An 11,943-nucleotide genomic window follows, 5' to 3' on the forward strand; every position below is an offset into this window, starting at 1 on the left:
GTGCTGAGAGCTGGGCATCCTCTGCGGTGGGGGGCCCCGGGGTCCCAGCCAGCCAGGCCCCCGGTGTCTGCCCAGCTCTCTGGGATCCCAGGGCAGAAAGGGCCTTCCCTGCGTCCTCTTTCCAGGGACACCTCTAGCCCCTGTGGCCGGTACGGCCGAGCCGCTCTGCCTGCCCGCCGGCACTCCTGCCCCTCCCGCAGCTGTGTGGCCCCCGCAGCCGGGGCCGCCTTTGCCTGGTGAGCCAGGCCCAGCGGGGGAGGACGCTCCGGACAGGCTCTGCGTGGCAGGAGGGTGTTGGGGGCCTGAGGCTGGTGGGGCTCAAGCCACAGGTGGCAGAGGCTGGACACCTTGGGGGACCGGGGTTCCGGCCAGGTGACACCTTGGTGTGGGACCTGGGGTCCCACTGGGACCTTGGGGAGGGAGCAGTGTTGCTACCGACCAGCGTGGGAGTGACCTGACTCAGTTTACCTTCTAAGAAGGTGCCTCTGGTGGCCACGCAGGTCCAGAGGCCACACCGCAGGGGCAGGACAGCCCCAGGGAGGACACTGAGCAGGTGCCACCTCAGGAACTGGGGACAGCGACAGCTCTGGACACAGAGGCTGGGAGGAGGGACGGGCACCAGGGGGGCAGCGTGGCCCATCCCCTGCGTGGGCTGCCACTCAGCTCAGGTCATGTCAGGAAGGACGGACACCCCCTCCCTCGGCACACAGCCTGACCCTGTCTGCACACAGCAGCCTGTCTTCCTGCTCTCCCCTGATCCCCCAGGCCGGGAGCAGAGGCCGACGGGTCACTCCCCACCCCAGCCTCCTCCCTGGGGACCAGCCGGGTTCTGTGCAGGGCAGGACTGGCTGTCCCCCGCTGCTCCAAGCCGAGAGCCGGCGCAGGAAGCCAGGCAGGGCCGGCAGGCAGAGGGTGCGAGCGCCCCCCGTGCAGCACTCGGCAGCCCGACTGCTCACGAGAGGAGGCGTTGGGGTTCTGGTCGGTGTGGGCTGCTCCCCGCCTGGCCAGGCCACTCCCCGGACACCAGAGGGCCGCGCCAGCCACGGGCGTGGATTAGGGACAGAGCACTGCCCGCCCTGGAGGTGATCCCCGCAGGCAGGCGGGGGTGAGGACGGAATCCGCTTAGCAGGCGGCAGGGCGGAGATGGAGCCTGCCGCCCCCGCACTGGCTGCTGCCCCTCCCCAGACACAGGAGCCCGTCCCCAGCGCCCCGTGTCCCGGAGCCGGCGGCCACGCCAGGGACCAGGGCAGGACGTCCAGCCAGACCGGCCCTCAGGCTGGTGTCCAGAGATGGACAGGCACACGACCGGGGGTGATCTTGTCCCGCCCTCCGCAGAGGGGACGTCATGGGACATTAGGGTCAGCAGGAGGGGGGGGTGCTGGGGACCCAGAGGCAGGAGGGACATGCAGAAGCCAGGCCCCCGAGGGAGCGGTGCTGAGGACGCCGAGGGCCCCGTCTCCAGTCCACATCCCTGCAGGAGCTTCTGCTGGCTCCGGAAGGTTCTACCCGGACCGATGTGAATTCTATTCACACGCCATCGGCCAAAGCAAGCCTGTCTCTGACGGGAGTCCTGGCCTGGCCAGGGGAGGGGCTGGGATCCCCGTCCCAGCCCGGGAACCTCCGCCCTCCTGGAGCTGGGTCCTCCCCAGGGCCCCAGGCGGTGCAGCCAAGTCCAGGAACACGCAGGGTCGTGGCACCAGCCAGGCCGGGCGCCTGGCCACCGTCCCCCGGCCCCACCAGCCCGACCCCAGGGCATAGCCTCTGTGGTCCTATGTCAGCCTCTGCACCCACCCGTGGGCACAGGCATGGTGCACCCACCACGTACCCAGCACCATCGGGAGGGCACCCAACCCGAGGCCACGCAGGCCAGCACAGGGCCCCTGGCTCACGCACCCAGGCCCCCAACAGGGCTGCCACGGCACCAGGCTGGGGGGAGAACAGGGTTCCCAGAGTCCACGAAACTTGAGCTCTGTCCACCTGCCACGGGTGTAAACCACCCCCAAAGGGCCCGCTCCCAGCCACCAGGCCCCACCTGCCCACCCAACCTGCGAGCCTGGGGCTTCTGTGGCCCAGTGGGCGTGGCGGGGTGGGGGGACGTCCCATGCTGACTCCTCGACCAGCCACGCACAGCAGCCTCCTTCCTGCCCCCTGGTCTGGGGACCCGGCTGGGCTCAGGTACACCCCCCCCCCCGCACACAGGGCTGCCTGTCCTGCAGCCAGCAGGCCCCTGGGGACACAGTGGGGACAGGTGGTGTGACACAGGTTCCCTGAGGTCAGAGGCCACATGGCCGCTGACCCCACAGGACGGCTGTGGGACGGGGCCCTCGGCACCCCACAGGCCAAGGGCCCTAAGGTGTCCTCCCCGGGGACCTGCTGCCCCATGTGGGCATGAAGGGGTGGCGCTGGCCATCTGCAGACGCCCTCGGCCAGCCCAGCACTTGCCCGGGGATGTTCTCTCTGTGCCACTTTTGATTAATGGTAAATCCCTGGGGATTTGGGGTTTAGGGTCAACAAGCGTCGGCTCTGAGCCGAGCCCTCTGTCTCTTGAGAGACGACCCAGCTGCCCACCCCCGGCCCATCTGCCTGGCTCAGCCCCTGCTCTGCCGGGCCTTGAGCCCCAGCCCCTGCCAGACCCTATTTCCACCTGGTTCCCTGCCCCAGCAAGCCCAGGGCAAGCCCTTCCGTCCTGCCCCTCCTCCAATGCCCCAGCCCCGGGGTGGGGTTGCAGGTGCAGACGCTGAGGCCCCAGAGGACCCTCTCCCAGGTACATGGCCCTGACCCGGCTCGCAGCCAGCCCCTCCCCCACCCAAGCCCCGTCCACCCATGGCCACCCTGAGGCCCTTTGGCCTCGGCCCTGAGCCGCAGAGCCCAGAACAAGGGGCTGCCAGGAGACAGAGGGCTGTACCAGCCCCCCACCCCAAGACAGCGCCAGGTGGGCGGCGGGGCCCAGGCTGCCCCGTCCTGCACCACGGCAACCACACACGGCGGGCGCAGACCCGAGAGGGAGGATGTGCCCCCATCGGCTCCCGCAATGAGCCGGGCGTCAGCAGGACTCCAGGGCTGCTCTGGAGGTCGGAGGTCGCTGAGTGAACCCCAGGTGGGGGCCGCTCCCGGAGGAAGGCCTCGGCCCCGTGGGACCAGGCAGCGCCCGCCAGAGCTGGGGACTGGCCACGGAGGGGCCCCTGCTCTGGGCAGGACTGGGAACTTGCCAAGCACCCCCAGTCCTGCACACAGGCCCTTCCCTGCCAGGCTGGGAGGGCCCTCACGGGAGGCCGGACAGCTCTCCGGGGCCTCCGGGATGGGGTGCAAAGCCCTCCTCACATGCTCCTGGGGGTCGGCAAGCTGCCCCCACGTGTCCCCAGGAGGACACAGCAGAGACAGGGCCTCGGGCCACCAGCGCCGGGCATCAGGTGTCCACACGGGCCAGGGATGCACTCGCAGGTGGGCGGGCCCCAGCCGTGGGGCGTCAAGGGAGACCCAGGCTCCTGGGTCACTCACCGCCTGTCAAGACAGCGTCTGCACAGAGTGAGCTCTGGCTCCAGGGGGCGAGCACAGCCCCCAGCCTCAGCCGCCCGACGCCTAGAGGAGCCCTCGAGGGGCGGCCACGCACCAGCCGCTCCCAGGTGACCTGGGACACAGGCCGAGGCCACAGCAGATGCTCAGGCGGAGGAGCTCGGCGGAGACGGGGCCAGACTGCTTGGCCTCCAGTGCCCAGGTGGGGACTCCGTGGGCGCTCAGGCTCCGACTGGGGGAGGGGCGTCGCCACGGGTCCCCCGAGTCCCAGGCCGGGCCGGAGCCGGGAACCAAGAGGAGGAAGGGCAGGCACAGTGCCCGGCGTCCAGCAGGAGCCGGGGCCGAGGGAGCTGACCCTGCGTGAAGTGTCCCTGGGGCCCCAGACTGCTGCACCCTCCCCGGGCGGGCGGCGTCCTCACCTGCCTGGGCCCCGCCCCCACAGGACGGGGCGGATGGGGCCCCGCCCACGTGGCATCTACTCCGGGGACTGCACCACTGGCACGTGTGGGCCCTGCGGAGAACGCTCCGGAATGCGTGGGCTGGCTGTCCCCAGGCATCGCCAGGCCACGTCTGCTGCGCGGCTGGCGGCGTTAGGCGCCCACGAACCAGGACGGGTGGGCCAAAGCCCACCCCCGAGCAGAGCCCAGGCCCTGCCGCGGACGGACCGGCCCGCAGCGGGGGTCCAGGCTGCAGGAAGCGTTGTTTACAGTTAAAATTCCGGCATTCAGCATTCGACTGAATTTCTGCTGGTCTTTGGGAATCGGTGTGAACGCCTGAGAGTGACAACGGCACCGCGGCTTTTCAGATGTGCCCACCAAAACATTCACAGCCGAGGGGCGCCCGGGACGTGTTTCCCGTGGGGGCGGGTGGAGCAGAACCGGCCGCCGGCGCGGGCGCTGGTCTCGGGGTCTGGGGTACCAGATGCTCTCTACTTCTGAGCCGCAGGACGCCGCAGGCCGGAGCCGGTGTTCACGGTCCCACAGCAGCCTCGACTCGACTCGGCCCCCAGCCCCGACGACAAAGGACGCTGTGGCCAGATGGCGGCAGGAAAACCCGGTGGGGCCCAAGGCTGTCCTGCTGCCCCTGCACCCCGAGTCCCCCCACACGGGCCAGGCAGCAGGCGGGGCCAGGGCGGGAGGCACACACAGGGCAGGGACATGTCCGGGTCACCATGGCAGCAGGTGGCAAAGGGACATGGCTGGGACAAGCCCCCTTCGCCATTCCGGAACCTGAGGTGGGGCAGTCACCCGTCTGAGCCCTGAGGGTCCACGCCCCGGTGCCCCCCGTTGGGGCCCAGCCGCCCACACCGTGGCAGATGAGAGCTCCACGGGAAGCAACCACGGCAACCCCTCCTGGCCTCGCGTCTCCTGCTCTCGCACCCTGGCGCACGTGCCGCCCAACTGTCCCCAGGCTCAGCCCCGTGCACGTTAGACAGCCCCCCACCCCACCCCGGGCACCACCCTGCTGTCCAGCCCCAAGCCACTGCACAGACAGGGAAACTGAGGCATGGAGACAGGTGCCCAACTGGCTGCCACGTGTGGGCTCTCAACCAGAGACCCGACGGCAGCCCTGCCTGGGGGCTCCGCAGACACGCCGACCACAGACGGTCGCAGACAGGTCCCGGCCTGCCCGGCTCCTTCCTGATGGAAGAGGCCACGTGCCGTGGCAGGGACGGAAGGTCACTCCTGCAGCCCCTGTGTGGCAGGAGCCGCCGTGGAGCTGGCAGAGGACCTGCAGACCCCGGACTGCACGGGGCGGAAGCCGAGCTCTGCCCTCGACCCTGGCAGTGCGGAGGGGGCCACGAGGCTCCAGGGAGCCCCTGTGCACCCCGTGGGCCCCACGGAGGAACCCCCAGGCTGCGTCCACTGCAGACAGGCAGGAGGGGAGTCCGGGTGGGGACTGGGTCCTGATGCCGCCCAGCAGGTCTGCAGCTCACCACCGGGGGAGGGGGCCGCCCCCGACTGGCCCTGCCCACCCGTGCCAGCCTCCAGCCTGGGCCCAGGGTCACCACCGAAGGGGCCACCTGGGAAGAAGCTGAGCAGCCCGCCCTCACTGGCCCCAGGATAAACTTAAGCGCGTGAAGAACCCGGTCTGGGGGCTGCCTCCACCCGGCACTGTCCAGCTGGGGTGAGCGCCAACCTCCAGCTGCTCCAGAGAACTGCAGACCTGGCACAGTGTGGTCAGCAGCCCACCCAGGAAACAGCCTGCAGGCCCCTGCAACCCCCGCCCCGCCCAGCCCAGGTTCTGTCTTCCTGCAGGTCACCCAGGCTCTGGCTGTGGAGCCCTGGGGGCACGGGGTGGGGGGGGTGCTTAGGCTCCTGTGGCCACGTGGCTCAACCCATGGGCCCCTCCCCACCACCCCAGGCCCCCTTCCTAACCCTGCGTCCAAACGAGAGGCTCAGAGCCACACTCCTGGCCAGGCAGGGCCCCCGCCCCCGCCAAGGACAGCTGCGTCACAGCCGTCCAAGCTGCCCTCGGCCCTGTGCCCGGCAGAGTGGGTGGGTGGCCACAGTGAATGCCCTGGGGCACCCCACCCCCACGGGCCCGGAGCCCCTGCCCAGCCCCCACCTGGACAGCCCAGAGCCACCAGGACCAGGAACCATCCACTCTCCCCCCGCCGCCGGGCCCCCGGGTTGCCACGGGAGCCAGGGAAGGTGGCTCTGTCCCCACAGGCCAGCACCCGCAGGGCACAGGGGACCGGACCTCGGCCCAGGGACACACACGGTGCCTGGGCCGGGCCGGCATCAACCTCCGTGACCCTCTCAATCTGCCTGGGAGCGGAAGGAGCCCGGGAAGCAGGCGACGCCCTCGGGTAGGGGGGAGTCTCTCTCTCCAGCCAGCGGTGGGCTCGGGACGCTGGCCCCTCAGAGGCGGCAGATCGAGGCCTGGCCGGAGCAGGCTGGGCCCGGAGAGGCGGCCGCCTGGCACAGTCACTGCTTTGTCCCGAGGCCTGGGCCCAGAGCAGCTTCCCTCCCGCCAAAGCCCGAGGAGGCTGGTGCAGCCTCCCTGGGCGAGGCCGAGGGGAGGCCCAAGGGCAGCTCAGCCACCAGGCCCACCCCCCACTGCCTCGACCTGGCGCCAGCCGTCCGCCCAGTGGCAGCGGCCCTGGCGCCGAGGAGGGCTGGTCAGAGCGCCGAGACCTCCTGCAGGGTACAGGGCAGCACGGAAGACCACCCAGACCCGCAGGAGGCCAGAGGGTCCCCTCCCATGCAATGCTGATGCCCCAACACGAGCTGGTTTGCCGTCTCCCCGCTTCACACGTTTCTAGGCGCTGGGGCCTCTAGGGAGGCCCATTCTGCAGACGAGGAGCCTGAGGCTCCAAGTCCCTCAGCTGCCAAGTTGCCAACGCCCAGGTGGGCTGTCCACAGCCTCGGGACCGCGGGCACAGGTCTGCACCGCCGAGCTCCAACGTGCCACGGGGTCCTCAGGGCCAGCACAGCCCCACGCAGGTGGGCGCTGGCGGCCAGTGCTCACAGTGGCCTGCCTGCCTCCTCGCCAGGTGCCGGCTTCAGAGGCGGCCGGACCCTCCCAGGTACCCAAAGCAGCCTATCTGTGCCCAGAGAGGCCCAGGGGCACAGGTGCGCTCCGGACAGGGCCCCCAGATGGCAGAGCAGGCGTCTTCTTACCGAGCCAGCCACAGACTTCCCACAAAGGGATGGTGGGGTGGCAGGGCCGACTCAGGCTGTCCCAGCGTCTGACCTGCCCGCTGGCCGCCAGGCTCATCCCCGCACCCCGGGGTCACCCCCAGACACCCCCAGACGTGAAAACCAGGGAAATTGCCAGGGATCGGGGCGGGGTGCACGCTTGCTCCGGCCCACGTCCAGGAGTTGGCCCGGGCAGCCCCGGAGTTCAGCTCTCCTGACCCCACACAGTCCCCCAGGTGGCTGGTGGGCGAGAGTGGCCGGGAGATGAGGAATGTGGGGGCCCCCACACGCCCACCAGAGCGAGGACCAGAACCCCTGGCCACCTTGGGCAGCCAGGGATGGGGCAGGACCTGGAGCCCCAGCCCCAGGTTGGAGGCACAATCCGCAGTGGGATGGCCCTAGCCGGAGCCTGGAGAGGCTCTGCTGGGAACAGAGGCCTGGGGGGCCCGGCCCCAGCCTCCCACCGCAGGGGCAGCCGGGCCCCGCCTCCTCGCACAGCTGGGGGCTGCCCAGAGTGCTGCGTTCCCCGCGGTTCTGGACAGGACTCCCCACGTGGGTGACGGCAGGGCAGAGACGGAGCCACCGGTGACACGGGAAGGGCCTCCCTGGCTCAGCCTGCACAGGGCCAGGGGTGCGAGAGGCAGCCCGGCCTTGAGCTGCCACGTGGAGGAACCCACAACACGGAGGGGCCCGGCCAGAGCCCACGCCCGGCCAGTGCGGGCAGGGCCACCGTGCCCACCACTCAGGGCGCCTGTCCTGACACGGACGGCCCCTAGCCTGGCCAAGCCCCTCGCCCCTGCCAGCAGCAGGCAGAGACCCGTGTTGACAGGGACAACACCCAGACTTGCCCTGAGGTGCTTGGGGGCCCACGGCGGCTCCTTCACCCCCACCTAGGGGACCGCCTGTCCTGCAAGGTGCGCCTCCCCCACTGTCTGGGAGCCCCTGTGCCAGCAGCTGTGACAGGGACAGTCCCCCCCCCAGGCCAGTTCCCAGCCCGGAAGGGGGGGGCTGGGGTGGCATCCTGAGGCACCCAGGGATGCCGCAGGGGCCTCCCGATGACTTCATGGGGACCCTGGCCTGCCTGTGACATGACAGGCCACCCACAGCTGCACCCAGCCACCTCCACCACTGCAGAGGCCACTGGGTCCCATCTGCCCAGCCACGGCCTCTGGGCCCCAGCCCCAAGCAGGCCACCTCGCTGGCACCAGGGCCTTTAGCAGGCCCTCTGCCCCCTCACCTCACCCCTGCCATCCCCCACCTCTGCCTTCACCTCCCAAGTCCTGAGCCACGCCAGGGTCTACACCAGAGTCCCCACCCTTCCCGCCTGGCCCCTGCCCCTGCCTTGCCCTTCCCTCCCTCTCATCTGCCCCCTCCCCTGCCCCCATCCTTCCTGCCACCAGGGTCCCAGGTCAACCCTCCTGAAGGCACATGGGACTGTGGTGAGGTGTCCCCAGTCCTAGGGAGCCCAGAGCCCTCCCCCAGCCCACCCACCAGCCTGGGAGCCCTGCCCCGGCCACCTCCCTTCTCCCGCCCCTGGGCGCAGGGCTCCCGGGGGGCATGCCTACGTCTTTCTGGGAGCCTGGCTCAGCTCAGAGGGCCTGCGCCCCCCACCTCCCACAGGGTCCTCCGGGCTGTGCTCTGGTTTGGCAGGAAGGTGCCCTGCTCCGTTTACCAAGGGGCGGGAGGGATGAAGGCCACATGGCTATGTGACAGTCCCTCCTGGCGCTGCAGGGGCTTGGACTGGACGTGGCCCCTGCACATCCTCACCCTCCGGCCCCCACCCCGCCCGAGTCCCTCGAGGGCAGGGACTGTGCCCACATCTGCCCAGCCCAGGGCGGGGGGCTCAACAAGCATCTCTCGGGTCATGGGGCAGCCCAGTGGGCATCTCTGCAGGTGGATTCCCGCCCACCTAGCACCACCTGCCCCCGCTAGGCCCCCAACCACCCCCCACCCCCCGCCAACAGCCTTGGCCAGAAACCACCGACGCCATTGGGAAGCAAGCTTCTGGAGCTGCCGTGCACTTGGCCTGGTGGGTACCCGGGCTGGGGCACTCGGGCCATCCGAGCGTAGCTGTGCAGAGAACACACCTGAGCAGAATCGAGACGACCACACGCCATGGCTACGCCAGCCCGGCGGGGAGGCCAGGTGCCACCTCTCCCCGCCTGGCCCAAGTCCCCACAGCCACCATTTTGGAGCAGATCCACAGCACACCTGGGTCAGCCGGGCGGGTGGAAAGGCTCCCGCCACACCACGAGGTTCCTGGCCATGAGACCGCCTCCCTCTCCGCAGCCGTCTCAGGGGGAGCAGCCCCCACGGCAAAGGACTCCGGCAGAGGGAGAGGGGAAGAACGGCAGGGCTGAAACGAACAAGCCGCCAGCCGTGGACAAGAGCCGGCTGGAGCTGAGGTCCACGACGGGTGGCCACGCCAGGGCCCACGTCCCAGCGGTGGGTGGGAGCCCATCCGTGTGTTCCCCACTGAGGTCCCCTGCAGGAGCCTCTCTCCCTCTCTGGCTTGAGAGACCCGGCGCCTCTCCAGGTGCGGCCGGCGCACACGTGGGACCCCGTGTCCACCAAACTCCGGAGGACCCTCCCTCAGCAGGGACGGGAAGACGCACAGCAATGGCCGGCCTCGTCCTGGGACCAGGGAGGGGATGGCTTCCCGAGCGCCCCAGGAGGGAGGCGGGCTGCACTCCACTCAGAGCTGTTTTCCAAACCCCACACTGGAGCTCCTCGACACACACGCACGGGGCGCATCCTTTTGTATTCATTATGCTAATTACAGCGGAAACCCCCAGTAATTAACTGTACCGGCAGCCTAGCTCAATGAAGAGCGGGGAGACCAGCCCCTACCCACTGAGACCGCGTGCCACTGCACATAATTCACTGTTGTCATCGCTTACACGCTGATGTTTCCTTATAATAACATTTTATTGGTACAATAATTAGATTATTTCACTGCCTCCTGCATTCTCCTGTCCTGGCCCCCACCTTCACCAGCGAGTCCACAAACTGCAGTCATTCCTACCAGCAGCCGGGCGTATTTTGAGCTCAGCTCAACACCGGCCGTCTGCCACCTCCTCTTCTTCGAACCTGGGCCACACCACCCCCACTGCCCACGGCCCGGTGCCGTGGCCGGGGTCCTGCCAGGGCCAGGGCAGGTGGGAGGGGGCGGTCTGCCCAGCAAGGCAGCTCCTCCGGCCCCAGCGGCCCCAGCAGAGATGCCTTCCTGCTTCTGCCTTAGTCACATCACGGGGCTGCCCTCCCCCGAGAGCCCGGCCCTGCCCCACTTTCCATCCCCAACACCAGCTCCCAGCTCCGCCTCACTGCAGCCCTGGGGGGCTCGCAGAGGGCCTCCTGAGCCCCCGCCCTGCGCCAGCTCACACCATCCCAGCCTCCTCCTTTCCGCCACTGCCCTGCCCGCCCTGGGGTCTAAGGAACTTCTCAGACAGGAAGGGAGAGGCGGACAGTGCCAGTCGGACCTCTGGGACACCAAGACTGGCTGGCCCTGGGAGAAGAAAGAAAATGGCTGAGCCCCAGCCGCGACAAAGACGACTCTGTGAACGCGCCTGGCTGGCCAGATGAGGGGGCTGGCCAGGCCAGCCCAGCCAGGCCGGGGAAAGTTGGCCAAATGCAAGGGGAGCTGTGGTCACTGCCGGCCTGGGCTGGGCCCTGCAGGGACCTAGCCTGTCCCCTGGAAAGACGGCCAGGATCTGCGGGGAAGACCCCTCCTCCCGGCGGGTCCAGGTTTTGTCCCTGGCCCAGGCCCCGGTGCACACTCTGGTCTCAGCATCGGTCAGCCTCTCCCTCCCCTGGGGTGGTGCAGCGTCACAGTCTGCTGAGCCTGGGAGGAGAGCAAGGCGCTGTCCAGCCCTCTGACGGTCCCGCACGCTCCCACCCCCACCGCGAGGGAGGCCCAGGCCTGGCCAGGGAGGCCCGGCGGCCGCCGCGCAGAGGTGGGGGTCTCGGCCGGGGGCGCAGCTGCTCGGGCAGCACGCCTATTAGCGCGGCCGCGGCAGACGGCAGATGGGCGCCCGCTCGGCCCCCTCCTCCGCGGCACAATGGGCCCTTCGCTCTGGCGGGCGCACAATGCGGCCCGGGTCGCGCACCTGCAGCGGGCCCGAGGGGCGCTGCCCAGGCCGGGCCCGTGCGCCCCCGTCCGCCCGTGCGCCCCGGGCCGCGCCGCGTGTCCTTGGGCCGCGCCCGGCCGACCGCAGCCCGCGGCCTGCGGGACTCGGCGGCGGGGCGCACGGCGGGCGGGGGCGCACGGCCGCCCATTGTTCGCGGCCGCCGGGGCTGGGCCCGGGCCGGCCTCCCTCGGGCCCGCGCCGCGCCGCCCCCTCCCCGCCAGGCCCGGCCCGCTCCGGCCCCGCCGCCCCCGCCACGCACCTGTCTGTCCCTTGCCCAGCGTCTTCTCCAGCCGGTAGGGCCCCACATACTGCGCGTGCTGCGCCCCGCCGTCCTTCCCCGTCGATGTCATCGCTCCCGGCGGCGCGGGCCAGTGGCGCCCGGCGCGGGCAGGGAGGGGCCGGCCCGCCGTCCGCCCGCGTCGCCGAGCGCCGACCCCGCGCCCGCGCCCCGCGCCCCGCGCCCCGCGCCCGCTCCTGGCGGCCGTCCGAGGCCGGGCCGCGGCGACGCCTGCGCCTCGTCGAGAGCACCGGCGGGCGGGGGCACCAGGCTTCCGCCGCCGCCGCCGAGGCCCGCGCCCCGCGCCCCGCGCCCCCCGCGCACACCCGTCCGCGGCCGCGCAGCCGAGCCGAGCCGAGCCGAGCCGCGGGGCCGAGCCGCG

The 11,943-nt window shown here is 70.6% G+C and overlaps 1 protein-coding gene across 6 annotated transcripts in view; it reads right to left on the reverse strand.

The window, feature by feature from the left end:
• BRSK2 (BR serine/threonine kinase 2) overlaps nt 1-11,680 on the reverse strand; it is a 49,604-nt gene extending 37,924 nt beyond the window's left edge. For all 6 annotated transcript variants that reach the window (XR_012918883.1, XR_012918884.1, XR_012918882.1 and 3 more), the window contains exon 1: nt 11,544-11,680. Coding sequence is in view for 3 of the 6 variants with exons in the window: in XM_076001591.1 (XP_075857706.1) it covers nt 11,544-11,634 (91 nt within the window). In the remaining 3 variants the exon portion in view is untranslated. The remainder of the gene's footprint in view (nt 1-11,543) is intronic.
• Between the last annotated feature and the right edge of the window lie 263 nt (nt 11,681-11,943).

The sequence above is a fragment of the Microcebus murinus genome, chromosome 4 (assembly GCF_040939455.1).
Source record: "Microcebus murinus isolate Inina chromosome 4, M.murinus_Inina_mat1.0, whole genome shotgun sequence".
Taxonomy (NCBI): domain Eukaryota; kingdom Metazoa; phylum Chordata; class Mammalia; order Primates; family Cheirogaleidae; genus Microcebus; species Microcebus murinus.